At 42.8% G+C, this 16,479-nt stretch overlaps 1 protein-coding gene across 4 annotated transcripts in view; it reads right to left on the bottom strand.

The window, feature by feature from the left end:
• dock5 (dedicator of cytokinesis 5) overlaps positions 1 to 11,303 on the bottom strand; it is a 48,918-nt gene extending 37,615 nt beyond the window's left edge. For 2 of the 4 annotated variants that reach the window (XM_073465854.1, XM_073465855.1), the window contains exon 1: positions 11,163 to 11,303. In XM_073465854.1, coding sequence (XP_073321955.1) covers positions 11,163 to 11,205 — 43 coding nt within the window. In that variant the 5' untranslated portion in view covers positions 11,206 to 11,303. The remainder of the gene's footprint in view (positions 1 to 11,162) is intronic. The other 2 variants (XM_073465856.1, XM_073465857.1) reach the window with 1 other exon arrangement.
• Between the last annotated feature and the right edge of the window lie 5,176 nt (positions 11,304 to 16,479).

Below are 16,479 nucleotides of genomic sequence, written 5' to 3'. Positions count from 1 at the left end.
CGAGTCTGTTTTAAAAAAAGTTCTGGATCAGAGGTTTGCAGAGCTCTCTCTCAGGAAAAGGAAACCAATTCACCCTCCTTGTTGCAGAACTTAGACGATCTTGATCTTCGATTTATTCCTTGGCTCTCTCTAACGGCAGGCCGTGTGTTTGTGCAGCAGAACCGTGTGACTCAGACCTTTAATGCATTTCGACGATTCTTAATTGAAACGGATGCCCCGAGGCTGCGTTTAACGTTCCAGTTAATGGGACCGGGCTGCAGGAGCAGGAAGCTTCAGTGTTTAAAAGTGTGGCGCAGAGCCTGAAAGGCGATGGCATCACATCCCTTTTTATTTCTGATGTCATCTCACCGCCGAGGCCTTTGGTCAGTAGTTACACATGCAGGTTGTGTGTCTGCCAGCTGGCTCACCTGTGCGGCCCTGCCCTACCTTCACTCAGTTTATTAACCTAACAGCTTTCCTGGAGGCGGCTCACTCTTTCCTCTTGCACCTCTCTAACCAGGACACATATGGGAGGGATCACACACGGATACGTCTGCGCACATGCACCAACACACACACACACACACACACACAAAACCAGACGGTGTTGCAAAAGAGAAACCTTGGCAAACAGTTGTGTAGCAAAGGTCTTTGTAACAACTTGAGCGAGCTGCAATAGCGCGCAGCCACTCGTTCTCATAGTGAGATAGAGGAACCACAACTCTGCCCTGACTTGCATGGTGATAATGCTCGTTGCTGGAGGCTAGATTTCACAGCACGCTTCAACTGGCTCAGCTTATCACACCTCAGTCTGAATACCAAAACTTGACATGACTGAATCCGACTAGCCCTCTCTCTCCACGACTTCCTCCTCACTCAGAGATATTTTCCGGCTTTCCATAAAACACATTTGCTCAGACAAAACATCTCCACAGGGAATCTGTTTCTTCGTCCGAGACCGTGTTTGTGTATGCAGCTCATGGCTTTCTTTAAATATTAGGTTAGACACATGCAGGCTGTGTTGTTGAGATATCACCTGCACTTGACGCCTTCCAGTGAGATCCGCTTATCCAAAAGGAAAAAACAAGTGCCGACACCTGGAAGGGTTCAGCACTAACTAAGGACAGGTTGAGCTACTCGTTACTTTCAAGATCATAATTTTGCATCTGCTTCCTGTCCAGTGAAAACAGCTTCATCTCCAGATGTGTTGATTTTGAATGATTGTGATAAACTGATGAAAGAAAGAGTTCACCCGCAAATGTAAACCCAGTCATCATCTCCTCCCTCCACGCTGATATAAAGTCAGGGGAAGTTTCATAGTCCACAAAACATTTCTGGAGAGTTGCAGCATTCTCCTGAAGAACTGAAGTATCTGGGGACTTGTGTTAAAATGGAAGAAAACAACAACCAGAAAACCATGAAAAGGCTCCATACAGCTTGTCTGCTGTAACCCAAGTCTTCTGAAGCTCTGAGATCCCAAATTCATTTTTAAAACACGGTATTTACACCCTTGACTTGCGTTTGGGCTTGTGCACCATAACATTTTAAGCAGCTACGGTGAAGATTTCATCTTAAAAAAGGCTGTAAATCTCAGAGCTTCTGTACCATTTCTGTTTTTTTGTTTGTTTAGCAGAACGCTGCAACGCTGTTTTGCTGTGAAGCTCCAGAAATGTTTAGTGGACTACGAGACTTCACCTGACTGAGGACATAATGACTGGATTTACATTTTTTGGGTGAACTGCTCCTTTAAGAAATAAGGAGGAACACAACATTCAACACCTACACATCTGATGTGGTTTTAACTGGACATGAAGCAGATGAAAAATTGTAATCTGACCAGTAACTAGTAACTAAAGCTGCCAGACAAAAGTACAACATCTACCTGTGAGATGTAGTGAAGCAGAAGTATAATTAGCTTTAATTAGCAGGAACAAGCGTCATCACAAAGCTGAAATCAGGCTGTTTTTCTGACGTTTTTAGACTGTTCAGATAAACACGGTTTTCACAGGACAGCCACGCTGCAAACATGAGGATTTTATAGAATATGATTAAACTAGCCAGCAGGAAAAGGAGTCGTCTCACTGACGGCCCTGTTTGCTTACTGTATGTAGGTCATGCAGAGGCATCAGTATTAAATTGAGGCCCAGCATGTCGGACGTTCAAGTAAAGGATCTGAAGACTTTCTCAACCGCTGAGGTTCTAAAACTCTGGCGATACCGAACACGCTTTACTTCCCTTTTCTCTACTTCAAATCAAAGTATGAATTTCCTCACATCACAGTTTCAGACCAAACAACTGAGAGTGTTATGGACAGAAAGTGCAGGTCTTTTGAACTCACTTACTAACATACTGTTAGTCCACTGTTCACTGATGTGAATTCTCTTTAAAATAAAAAAAGAGGATTTGTTTCAGCAGGATTTCTTTTTGTGCAGCCAGAACAATATCGAATGAAACGTGCTCTGGAAAAAATGACATCTGCCTCTGGTCATGCCGAGAGTGACAATGGCCCATTCACCAACTTGACACAGTGTCCGGGCCCGGCAACAGCGTGGCAATAAGCCAGTGTCAGGAGCCCAGCTGAGCGTGTTGTGATGCCACACTGTCTAAACTAAAGGCAACAGTCTGGGCCTTGGCAGCACGGCTCATCTGCACTGAGATCTGCTTCTTTAACCTTGAACGCTGAGCCTGTAGCTGCTGATGTAAAGCCTCTATCTGTGCAGCTTCAACTATAAAGCACATTGTAATTTAAAATCAAAGTCTGGCTTGTTCACCCTCAACGATTTATCATAGAAGTAGATTAGAAAACAATTAAAGGGGAACACGGCTGAACAGTTTGAGCAGCTGCTGGCAGCTCATCAAACTTCACACGATTCAAAAGAGAATCTATTGTTCCAACACGTCCACAACTATCCCAACTTATGGCATTTATGACGCTCACAAACAAACAGAACGAAGGGAAGAAAAGCACACGACGGAGGATACGAGAGCTTAGCAACCAGCCCTTTAACATACAATAGTACAGAAAATAGGTCCAATGAATTCATTCTGATTCTCAAGGGGAGAAAGAAATGAAATAATAAAGCCAGTTATGGTGCCGGCACAAGTCCCCTGCAGCACAAACACACTCCGATTTAACAAAAACAACAAGTGTACTTCACACAGTGGAGGTACACCGGAGCTTATTGAAAGACTATTGAAAATATACATGTCTTCACAATAAAAAGGAAATGTTTTGGTTTAAAGGCGACTGAATACAGAGGTAGAAAGACCTCACAAAGTCCTATCGCTGCTCTTCAAATACTTCTGAGTTATGAACTTTTAAAGTTTGGTCCTCGGAGCTTAACGTCATTATTTCAGTGATCCTTTGTATGTTTGTTCTCATCAACGTCTTATTTTCACTGTGTTGGGTTGAAATTTGTCCTAAACGTCCAAGAAACCCCAAAAATCATTTACAAATATTTCTTAATTGTTAGTTAAGTTCTTAATATCCACTGCATATATACTGTATAGTGATTGATTGACTGATGTTGACTTCAAGGTTTTCTATCTTTGTGAGATACCTATTGAGCCCGTTTGTCATTGGGTTCAGGATGTTACAGCTCGTAACAGCTTAGTTTGATGCATACTCTCCAACAACTATTTAAATTTATACGACAAACTTACTCTCCTGTTAAACTTAAAGGGACAATATGTAAGAATTTAGTTAAAAACATTAAAAAATTAAATAAAATCATCAACTGAATGTGGAAAATAACAGTTTTGACGTTATGGTGTCTATTTATTGTGTTGCAGAGAAGTTAGCATGCTAACCAGCTAGCCCTTGCATCAACACACATCTGGTCCCTAAGCTCCCAGTCCGAACCACTAGCTGCATGGCTAATTGAGCTACCTAGCTAACAGCAGCTACAGCTAGCCGCAGTTAACATCGATGCTTAGTGCTCACAGACAGTCGAAATCGATGGACAGTGTTTTGAGTTTATGTCCATTTGTATATAAATAACTTTATATATGTTCTGTACAGGGGAGTTTACAGACTTTCATTTCATTTTAATGAAATGAAAATTTTTTTGCTCCCTGATATTTGTATCAGCATCGGCCCTGAGAAAATCCAGTATTGTTCGGGCTCCACTTTATACATGTTGCAGAACATCCTGAGGGTTTCATGAATGTTCAGCACAAACGGTGAAGTATTGGCAGCTAATGAGGCTTCAGAATACACAAAGACGATGAAGAAAATTTAGCTCCGAGGGGCCGAACTTTAAAAAAAGCATGACTAAATAAGTATTTGGAGTTTAATAGAAGATGTTCTGAATTCTGACCTTATGTCTCTTATAAAAACTCAAGCATACTAAGATCAAGTGCTACCGAAGCAGGGAGCGGTACAGTCTCTCTAACTGTAAAAAGCGAGTCTATTAAAGGTTATTTTTGAGCCAAATCTCCTCAGGCCAGACATTTCAAAACATAAAGGTAGAGAAGCCTTTTTGCCTGCCGTCTTCTGTCTAGACAGCCAGAAACGATCTGTAGCTCTTTAAACTCTGCCCCAGCTAATAAGTCCTTATAGGTTATCCATAAATCATGGAGTAAATTCTCAGGTTCACTGCAGAAAAAGGTGGAAAAATAGAGCAGTGAGGGCTCATCTTTTAATTCAGTTAAAAACCTGCCGCAACATTTAACAGAAAGAAAAATTACAAGTGACTCATCTGCAGGAGAGAAAAGCACTTTCTCCAGCTTCTCCAGGAATTACTCTGAAATGATGTCTTCTAAATGACTGACAAACCGTCCGGTCGGTCCAAAAGACACTGAACTCACTGGCAGCAGGTTGGACACTGGGAGGTGAACAAACACGGATGTACTGATTTTAATCTACGGAGGCTGTAAATCTCAACAGCTTTACATTTGTTTTGCAAATACGACTCCCACACACACACACACACACACCGTGAAACACCTGCACAACAAACAACTCGAAGCGATTCATCTTTTTATTCATAGTTATTGCATAATTTTTAAAAAGCAGAAGTCGTGGCTGCGTACTCGAAGGCCTTTTCACACCAACACGGTGAGTGCAACGAGCATTAGTCAGCTTGTTATGAGAGCAGTGGTGGATACATGGTAGATCCCTGAAGAAAAACTCAAGGTGATTACGGTTTGCAGTAGTGCTGCTTGTAAGCAACTGAACATTACAATCATTAGGAATACAATATATACACACACCCACACACAGCATGTAAACTCCAGGGGGCTGCTGCAGTAGTTATATACAATAAAGTAATTATGACAATTACATGAACGTTCCCCTCCTTCAATAACATGCTTATTCTTAACCAGAAAACAGAGGTGGGAAGTACAAATACTTCATTACTGTACTTCAGTAGAGGTTTCAGGTACTTTACTTGAGTATCTCTGTGACTTCCCCTCTCTACATCTGAACACAAATATCTGAACTTTCTCCTCCTCACATTTTCAAAACAGGCTCGTTTGAATTATATTAATATGACGTGAGCTTCAGTTAGCTTTGACCACAAATGTCCTTCAGAGGGAGACTTTTTACTCTGATACTCTGAGTACATTTCAGAGCCTGTACTCTATTACTTTTACTGGAGTAAACAAGTTGAATCAGTACTTCTACTTTTACCAGAGTCTGTTTCTACACAAATATCTGAACTTCTCCTGGAGGAAACAATGTGTTCACTTTGCCACGTCTGCTAGAAAACTATTTTGACATCTGATGAGGGGGAAACACCTTAAATCTGAGTTTACACAGGTGACATCTGAGCGTGTTTGAAAGCCAATCATAGCCTGACATGCAGCTTACTCAGGTGTGACACCTGATACCTCCAGTGCACTAACACTGAGAGAGTCAAGTAATCCCAAAGTTCACTCTACAGGATTTTAGCCCTGATCTTCAACTCTCCTACGGTTTTTGGAGACACGATCAATATGTGATCCAGGAGCTTAGGGACAGCTCTCCACTGGATATCTAGCAGGCTAACCCTGCGTTCTAATAGCTATACCACCACACTATCTGCTTTAGTACGTCCCAATATGAAGTATGTGAAACACAGTATGCCAAAACCTCCAGGATGTCTCACTGCATCCGGTCACATTTTGCAGTAAGCAGGCCAGCATGCTTCTCCGTCTATTCTGACCCACGATCGTCACATACGTCACCGCGTGTTGCGTAAATATAAACAAAGCTGAGCGAGCACAAACATGTGACAGCTCACTGGCACAGTCTAAGTACCTTTTTCTTTGTACAGCAACATTTTCGTGCCAAGGCTGCGACGGATATAGAAGCAACAGGGTGAAAGTTCAAGGAGCTCCGTCATGACAAAGCAGTAGGTACCGACTGTACACATACTGCATGTTACAGTGTGTCCTTTGGAAGGGCAGCTGCAGGAGTACGTCCTGCAGCTGCCCTTCAAAAAGTAAAAGTAAAAAGACGTGTCGACGGCCAGGAACGAGCGACAGCCAATCAGAGCAGACATTCCTGTACCGTCTCCCTCTCTCCTCTGCCGTCATCCACGCAACCCAGCAACCCTTCATCCTGCATTTATTTGTACAGAGCGAGCACAATAATAGAAACACATGAGAGCGTATTTCCTTGTTTTTTCACTTTAAATCAGGGCACAAAAATCTTGGACCGCCTTATTCCCTCGTCACGTCCCGCCTGTATGATCTTATAACATGCGTCTGTCCCGGTCTCTGATCAGTCGCGTTCTGTGCAAACCAGTAACGACTGCAAGGCTCCAGATTACAGGGCAGAAAGTTGTGTTGTGTGAACAGACGGCGATCTTTGAAAGTCGTGCAGCGAGACGAAGGCAAAGGAGACATCTCTTAAAATGAAATTTGCATATTCAGAGAAATGAACCGAGGGAGACGAAGCAGAATCTTTAACTAGTTATTGAACTTTTTGTGTAAAATCCTGCTGCAGCAGAAGTTCTTGCCAGTCACAATTACTTTGCTTTTTTCTAAACAAAGCCAGCATAATGCAGCTCAAGTGTGAGGATTTAGCGAGCATGCTGGTGTTCAGCAGGCTAAAGAGGCGTGACGTGACACAGCAGCACATAACTAACCCTAACCCTAACAGCCTGTGTCACGTTCTGACGTCTCCACCTTTAGACAGACGTAGATTCAGCTCCGTCACAACCTCTGGTGCCAGTTAAAGCTGAAGAACAAGGCCCCCCTTTGCATATTTGTACCTTTTAAAGGGAACAGTGAGGCCACAACACAATATTCCCACCCTGAGCAGGCTAACAGTAACACAGGACTCATAGTTTACAGTGGAGCTGTGGAGCTTTCTTGAATCTAAGATGCATCATGATTAAAGATGTGATGATAAAAGATTTCTGAAGTGTCACTGAACTTTCCATCAGCATGAGGGCGACGAGATGATGACTGAATTCAGATTTTTTGTGTGAACTGTTCCTTGAAGGAGACAATGCTCTGAAACTTACAAAGCATCGGGACGTCATTAGAGATGCACACAATGTTTAAAACCCCACAGATGCAGTAAATTAAACTAAACAGGGGCGTGCACGTGTTGTTCGCCTGCTGATTTCAACGCTTCACTTGAGTCTGTGGCGCTCTGCTTCTCTTCAGGACGTTGAATTAAGAAGCGATCCTATTATGATGGTGTCACACATTCGCTGTTAAAGATGTGTGATATCTTAAGCCCCATATTATCCACATTTCCCTGTTAGCTAACATGATAGTGCTGATATTATCAGAAACCTTACGATCTCCTCTTTCATCTCAGAACGTAGTTGCCTGTATTTGGGCACAGCCGAGGGTTCGCTAATCGGATTAAAAATGTAAGACCTTGTATAGCGTCCGATGGCATTTTGAGGATTAAGAACAGTGTTGGTGACTCCTGCCCCGTCTCTGAGGAGAGTGGCAGGAGAATGGCAGCGGCTACACAATCACGCAGAGCAACAGTTTTTGAACGGCGTACGGGGATCTGATAGGATTAACACAAAACATTTCTCAACATCAGCTGCTAAAACAAGGTCATATAGAGCTGAGAGGGGGAGTGTCGCTGCCGCAGGGCGCTCGTACACACCTGAATCTGTGGGGTTAAAATGTTTATAGTCACAACAGCAGCCGAGCTCAGCAGGCTCCCTTTAAAACCAGAGATAAGTCTGTGAGAGGAGCACGTGGCCCAGGTGTTTCAGCAAGAGCTGCAGCTATTAGTCAAAGTAATGTGATAATTGATTAATCTTTTCTGTTAACATTTGTTAGTTCCAGTGTCAGAAATGTGAGGATTTGCTTTTCTTTTTTATCTCTGATTGTAAATGAAGAGTTTTTGGGTTTTGGACTGTTGGGTGGGAAGAAGCAGAGGTGGTATAAAGTCCACACATTGTTTCCTTCAGTAGAAGTTCAGATACTTGTGTAAGCTTGTCCCAGCTGTTCCTGAACGCACCACAAAGATAGTTGATGGTTGAGTCTCATTCCCAGGACGTCAAACAGCCACATGTTGGGTTGGTAAAGCATCCCGAGCAGCAACAAAGTGAGAAAATAAGAAAATCTCTGCAGATACGAGACACTAACACGCCTTTTCTCCCCATTCCAGCCTCCCTCTCTGTCTGTTTACGTCTTTTACGTCTTTGTTTCGTCTCGCTGCGTCTGAAATCAGTCTTGTGATGTTGGGAAATAACAATAATCCATAATTCACCTCAAATGCATCAAACTAAAGTAACGAGGCTGTTTGAAGCTGTGAGGAGGAGAAAGTCCAGATGTTTGTGTTCAGATGTAGTGAGGGAAAGTCAAATACCTGAAACACCTACTGAAGTACAGTCGTGAAGTATTTGTACTTCCCACCTCTGCAGAGAAGCAATCTGAAGATGAAACTGTTGATGAGCATTTTGTTGCAATTCTTTGACATTTTATAATCTAATCTATGTCCAACAAGTAACAAATGAGTCTTATATTTATTGAATGTGTCCACATTCATTTCCAACGCAGAAGCAAATTCTATACCCCGAAAAAATCCTTGAAAAACCCTCGAGGGAACCAAAAATTAACGTGTACAAAGCGATTAGATAACACGTTTAGGAGGCTCTTTTTGCACTGATGAATACAGGCGTGTCTTCAGATTCTGGCCTTGGGCACAACATTTCGAGAACCTCTCATCTCGACAAAGAAAACGATGAATCATGAGAAATAATCTGCAGATGAATAAATAACGAAAATAATCTTTCAGTTGCCGCCCTATTCTCAGTCTCTGATTCACACACGCGCTGCAGAGAGGCTGCTGCACGCTGCGTTCACGCAGATCGTTCCTCATGTGTTCACACATCTGCTGCACACCAGGAAACACCGTCTGTCGGAGCGCGTGTAGCTTTAAGAGCAGGCTGAGCGGTGAGTCAGGGAGGTAGCCAGCGAGCGGCCGACCTGTGCTGACAGTAAAGTCCTCACACTAAACCTGGAAAGAATTTCTCACAGAGCCGACTAGCTGTGCTGATTTGCCTTGAGGGTGTGGAGGAGGACTGATAACAGGGACATGCTGCAAGCCCAAAACACACACACGCACACACACACGCACACACACACACACACACACACACACACACACACACACACACATACAGTGTTGTAGAAAGTACCCAAAAGTCATATTGTGTTGAATCTTATCACTTGCTGTATGACTTTAGTGAGAGTGTAAGTTGCTCATACGAATACTACTCGAGTTAAAGTCTTAAAGTATCTGATATTAAATGTACTCAAGTACTTTAGGATCAAAAGTACTTTTCTGACGATACATTTAAGCAGTTTTTTTAATTATCTGAATTATTGGAATCAGTCTTTTCTTTTTTTTTTACTTTGTAACTTGTAACTCAAGTTAGCGGATAAAAGTAGTGGAGTGGAAGTACAGGAGCAGAAAATGGAAATACTCAAGTACCTCAGAGTTGTACTTGAGTACAGTACTTGAGTAAATGCAGTGATGTAGTGTCACTAAATACATTTACTCAAGTACTGTATTGAAGTACAATTTTGATGTATTTCTACTTTACTTAGTTTTTTCCATTTTCTACTTCTTTACACTTCCACTACATTTACTTGCTAACTTTAGTTACTAGTTACTTTGCAGATTACATTCTGCATCAGAGCCAAAGTAAAGTAATTGTTAAATTACTTTATCAGCAATCAGATACAAAAAAACAAAAACATGGATGCTGAATATCAGGTCTCACTTTAACTGAAATGAAATTTGAACATTAAATCTTTTGGGGTACTTTTTTTTTACGACACTGAGTAAATGTACTTAGTTACTTTTCATTACTAGTAGCAACTAAAGTTATCAATTACATGTAGTGGAGTAAAAAGTACAATATTTGCCTCCAAAATTCAGCGAAGTACTTCCACTTATTTTCACTTCCACTCTGCTACATTTACTTGCCAACTTTAGTTACTAGTTACTTTACAGATTACACGCTGCATCAGAGCCGAAGCTGCACATGTTTAAATGAATTCATCAGCTAGAAAACATGGATGCTGAATATCAGATCAAACTTTTACTGAAGTGAAACTTGAACATGAGATCTTTTGGGTACTTTCTTGAGTAAAAGTACTTAGTTACATTCCCTCAGACACAGGGCCACACCTCGCTGCAGTCCACATTAACACTGCACAGTTACAGGGAGCACAGACAGCCTGATGCCTCTGCAGACTCAGTTCACTCTGACAGACAGTCTATGCAAACCCTGCCCTCTTATCTGACATGCGCTCAGCTCGGGCTCCCATGTGGGGCCCCCACAGGGGTCCTGGAGGGGCAGGGGGGCTTCAGGGGAACCTCCAGCAAAGTGAAGACCCAGTGAAGTCCCCCTCCAACCTCCCAACGAGTCCGCTCGGTGAGCTTACGCAGGAAAATGACTGGTATGCTCATTGAACTCTTGGCTGTTGTCCACTTTTCCTCAGCAGCTCTCACAGACAGTTACACAAGTCATTTACTGCAACAACTGAACATCCAGCCCGAACCAGGAGGCGCCGAACCAGAACACAGAACACTTAGAAAAGGTCGTGATCCCCCGGGGGGGGGCTGGGTGTCGGTGTTTCCAGCCCGACATGCACCGACACCACCAACAACAACACAGTCAGTTGTTTCCCAACTTTCACAGCAGAGTTTCAGGGAGTTTCACTCGGCGAGCACAACGCGCACGCAGCGCCACATTTTGGGAACTTACCGACTCCGTACTTCTCTTTCTTAGTGGGAATCCAACGGGTCATTGCGGAGGAGAGCGCGGAGCCTGCTCAATAAATAAATTACTATATACAAATGCTAAACGAGGACGGGCGGTGGACTCCTGCTCGTCCCGAAGTCTACAGTTCCGCCATCATGACTTGTAAACGGGGAGGTGGGGAAGGAGGAGGAGGAGGAGGAGGAGGAGGAGCAGGAGGGCGCACACGGCCGGGAGCAGGGAGGAGAGGACAGGCGTGAACCAGCAGCAGCCTCCTGAACAACCACCACAACCAGCACAGTGAGTTCATCAGGGAAAACCTGAAGAAGAAGGAGAAGAAGAAGGAGCTGCTCCCCCTCCAGACTCCAGACAGTCGATACCTGCAGCAGCGCCTCAGATCAGAGCTCAGATTAAATCCTGGAGATTAAATGAGACTGACCTGCTGTGCGTCCGGGACTCCTTCACTTTATAAAGCTGCTGGCACAATTAAAGGAGCACTATGTAGAAATTCAAACTCAGAATTTTAATGTTGACAATAACAATGAGGTCATGATACAAACTTTTTGTTTTCCATAAGTGAATAAACAAGCTGCTCTCAGAGGAAAAAAAGGCCTCAAACAGTGTTTGAGGCTAGAAAGGTGGCAGGGTCCGCCACATATAAACAAAGTAAAACAGTATAAACTGTGTTGTCCTTTAAGGTCAGTTTGTTTATTCAGTTTATTTATTAGTTATGCTGCACCTTCGTCAATCAATCAGTCCATGTTGATCACTTGAGCTGTTTTTATATCTTTTATACCTTTATTTTATATTTATTGTCTTTGCACAACAACAATACATTCTGTATTTATATTTGTGTACATGTACAGGTAGATATATACACATGCACCTTATCTCTGCTATCCTATATTTGTATTCTGTGTACTCTGTTTTTGTTTTCTTTATTTATTATTTTATTATAATTATAATTATTCTGCAACAAATCTTTCATTCGCTCTGCAGTAACCACTCTGATTTCTATCACTGTTGGAACAGACAGTAATATTTATCTGTCTATATACATTTTATTTATCAATAACTTTTTACTCTTTCTGTAGTGAAGTCTGAGCAAAACATTTGTGTACTTGTACAACCGGAGGGACAATAAACGGTCACTGGACCTGCATTTCTGTCACGCTTTTCCATCTACTGACCGCTCAGAGCGCTTTACGACACTCACATTCACCATCACACACACATTCACCCATCACACTCACATTCACCCATCACACACACATTCACCCATCACACACACACATTCACCCATCACACACACACATTCACCATCACACACACATTCACCCATCACACTCACATTCACCCATCACACACTCACATTCACCATCACACTCACATTCACCCATCACACACACACATTCACCATCACACACACATTCACCCATCACACTCACATTCACCCATCACACACACACATTCACCAGCACACACACATTCACCCATCACACACACACATTCACCATCACACACACATTCACCCATCACACACACATTCACCCATCACACACACATTCACCCATCACACACACATTCACACACTGATGGCAGAGGCTGCCATGCAGGATGCAGACCTGCTCCTCCTGAGGGGCTTTTTGCTCAGGAATGCTTCGACATGCAGCTGGAAGATCCAAGGAATCAAACCAGCCACTTTGACAAGAGCTTGTTTATTCATTTTTTATATTTTTGGGCATAAAAAATGAGTCGATGAAGATGTTTCTCTTCTGATTAAAATTTCTTCTCCAAAACTACATCGTGCACCTTTAAATGACACTTGAGTTATAATTATAAAATTATCACCAGGTTGATATTTTTTATTTAAAATGAGGTTAAATTGCAAAGTGCTGCTGCTCACGCTGATGTAAAGGAGAGCTGTGAGCATGAATGGACTCGACCTAATATATTTATACACTCGCATGCTAACATATTTTTTGTGGGCTGACCTGGAAGTTAGCATCGGTTCCCTCCAAGAAGCCTATGAGATTTTTCAATTGGATCGGATATAAGCGTGGTCTGTAGTCTGCGGTCCTAAAACCCGGAAATCAGTTAATATCTTTGCCCTTCACGTTCCCTCGTCTGCTAACGAGTGTCTAAATGAGACTACAGAGGTTGTCGGGGACATTAAACGTCCTCACAGCGAACACGGAGACTCATCTACTCACTAGTCCGTCTTTACAGGCCCACTTTAGTTACAGACTATTCTAACTCTGACTTTACAACTTGTACGTTGATCAGTTTATAGAAAACCTGGATAGTAATTGTGCAGTAAGATGTTTAGTGGTGGTGACGTTTAAGTCATGTGACCGTGATGTCGCCTGTTTACAGCCTAACATTAGCTTTTTACTGCTACACATTTAATGTACACAAGTGGTGTTCATCTGTGGAGATGATCTTGATAAAACAGAACCTGCAGAACCTGTCAGAATCATAAACTTGTGTTTGCCACAGAGAGTATTTTCAGCAACGATCCAAAATCTAACTGGGTCATGATTTCTGGAAAGAGACGCTGCTGCTGAGTTTTCCAAATATATTTTTTTGGCGCTTTCGAGCGCCACAAGCCGGGCGCCATCTAGTTTCATTATACTGGAGAGAAGGTGGACGTCTGCACGGCTGATGTGTCTCAAAACAATCTCGAGTTTGCCTCCAAAAAACAAAGAATTAATTCTAAAACATGGTCTTTAATCATGTCATTAATCATTTTCCATAATCTGAGCATGGCAACAGTCACTTTGCACAGGAAGTCAGTCAATTAAGGAAACTTTCTTGCATGTTAAACCATGACAACATGTGGTTTCTTTTGGCCCGTGACCCACCATTAAATTTCAGTCTTGGCTCTCCAAGGCTAAAGGTTTGGCCCCCCCTCGATCGAGATGGATCAATGGCACTAGCTAAGAGGGAATAATATGTATTTATGATTCTGGGGTGAACTGTCCCTTTAAATGTCATGCCACCAGGCCAGTGTTTCCCAAATGGCTGCTCTCCTCCCTCCTTCCCTGCCCTGTAAAGTAATTTACAGCTGCTGGCTGAGATCTGGTAGTCCACTTAGCCTTTTGTTTGCCCATCATGTGTGTTTTTTTCCCTCCCCGCTGCCTCCGGTCAGCCAACTGGTGCTGTCAATAATGTTCGAACATCCAACGCTTTTGTTCGTTCCCTTTGAAAGTGTGATGTCTGTTGTGATGTGGCTGCTTTTAAAACACAGCTTGTGGTGAATTAGCACCGACAGAACGCAGTCTGATTGAAGGCTATTATTGGATCTTATTATGTAGAAATCTATTGAACATATGGCAACTGCGAAATAGCATTGTGAGAGGCTGTTTACCCGCCAAAACTATAATCAAGAAAAGATGAATTTAATACCCCCTTTTCACCACATAACACAAAGTTAGAGGCATACATATGTGAAGTGTTTTCTTGTTTTTCAGACCGAGACGTACATTTTTCCTCTCTGCTGTAAGTTTAATAAAAGTCACACAGCTCACGGGTTCAGACAAATTGACTGAGCTCATCCTGAAAGTAAAGCAGAGATGTATCTCGCAGCCATACGTAGAATATCCACTTATAACTGGAGCTGTTACACATGATTATTCTGACCTATTTTCCGTCTGAGCTGCAGGTGCTGAGTATTTGAATTTACTGTAAATCTGCTCGTGCCCTTTTCACCTCTGACTCTCCTCGTTCCTTCAGCAGAACCTCCCGCACTTCCCCTCAAATGTGAGGAGTTGATAGTTCAAAAAGTGAGAAAACAATCAAATCTACAAAAAGGAATACAATATTGCCATCAACTGACTGCTTTGTGCTATTGCATACAGGAGAAATACCCATGAAAAACCTCCAGATTAGGTCACATTTAGTTGTGACATGGTTTTTTAAGATATCTGCTCCGATGCAGCTAAAACTGAGAATCTTTAAGTTCATCTAATTCAGCGGGTGGAGTGCTGGTCCAGGTTAGTTTGCGTGCGCGTCTTACATTAGTGTGTTTAACATCTCGACAAGCAAACAGAGTCCAAACTCTTGAGTTCATCTGGAGTTGAGGACTCTGTAAGCGATAGGAGTCGACAGGCTGAGTTTTCACAGGAGAGCTCATTTTCTCAATAAGATCATATCATGTTAAGTCTCAGACATCCAACTATTAAAACTAAAGCAGCAATCCTAATCTCAGTAATAAAAAATACATGCAGACGTGCGGGTAATAAAACGGGTCTCGTTTTGTGCATGAGAGCGAGGGAGTGTTCTGGTGCGAGCTGGCTGTCGTTATTTTAGATAAAGAAGAGATGAAGCTATTGTCTGGAAAAGAAGGGAATCCTCTCCGTTTACTTTGCCTCGGGGCTTCTCAGTGTGATGCCAAACAGGCTCACTATGAATTAACATTTAGCATGACAGACACTTGAAAGAATAATATCTACCATCCACTTCCCCACACTCTGGAGCATTGGATCAGTTTGTGTGCAGGCAGGCTCAAGTGCACATGTGTGTTTTAGCGCAAAGATAGAGCACACCGAGCATCCATATGTATGAAACGTAGCGTTTATATGAAGCTTGACCTGGTTTGACTCGGCTGTTGTTCGGAGGCTGACATTACTGAAGTTGGTGAGCTGTGATTTCTCTGATGTGAGGGAGTATAATGCTTCAGAGAGCGCTGAGTGGTCGGCCTCTAAACGCTGGTTGTAGCCCCCGCTGAGGCGTTCAAGTCCTGAGACAAAAGCAGACAAAAGGCCTAATGGATTTATGGGTCCATTGCCAGGACCACATGACGCCAGAGGCAAATTGGGCCTCAGCATCCACCTGGCTGTCTGGCAGCAGAATCAGGTAATCGTCCGGGCCTGCGGTGCTGTAGCAGATAGGTCAATGCACAAGAGCTCAGTGTCCTGGGGCAGAATCTGATATGCAGTCTTGGTGCAGTCGCATCAAGACTTTTCTACCTTTACAGAATATATAACAGATGTTTCTTCTGTCTGCCTGTCGCCATGGTCACAGTGTGACGATACAAGGTCCCAGTCAACACGTGTCTGTGCTAATATTGACACCTACATGGATTCCAATATATTTACTCTGCTTGTGATCCATCCTTTGGTTTGAAAAGGTACAGGCTGCACATAAACTGTCGTTTTGCAATGGAAGGTTTAACTCAGACATGACAGACAGTAAATGTATAGTGCTCACCCAAAAAATGAAAATGTTGTTCCTCATGCTGATGGAAAGCGTCAGCGCAGCCCGTCTGAAGCAGGTGCAGGAGCTCAACAGTGTGTAGATGGTGTAAATAATGTGGATGGAT

The sequence above is a fragment of the Pagrus major genome, chromosome 5 (genome assembly GCF_040436345.1).
Source record: "Pagrus major chromosome 5, Pma_NU_1.0".
Classification (NCBI taxonomy): Eukaryota; Metazoa; Chordata; class Actinopteri; order Spariformes; family Sparidae; genus Pagrus; species Pagrus major.
Note: the sequence above shows the minus strand (reverse complement) of the source record. Positions and strands in the feature narration are given on the sequence as shown.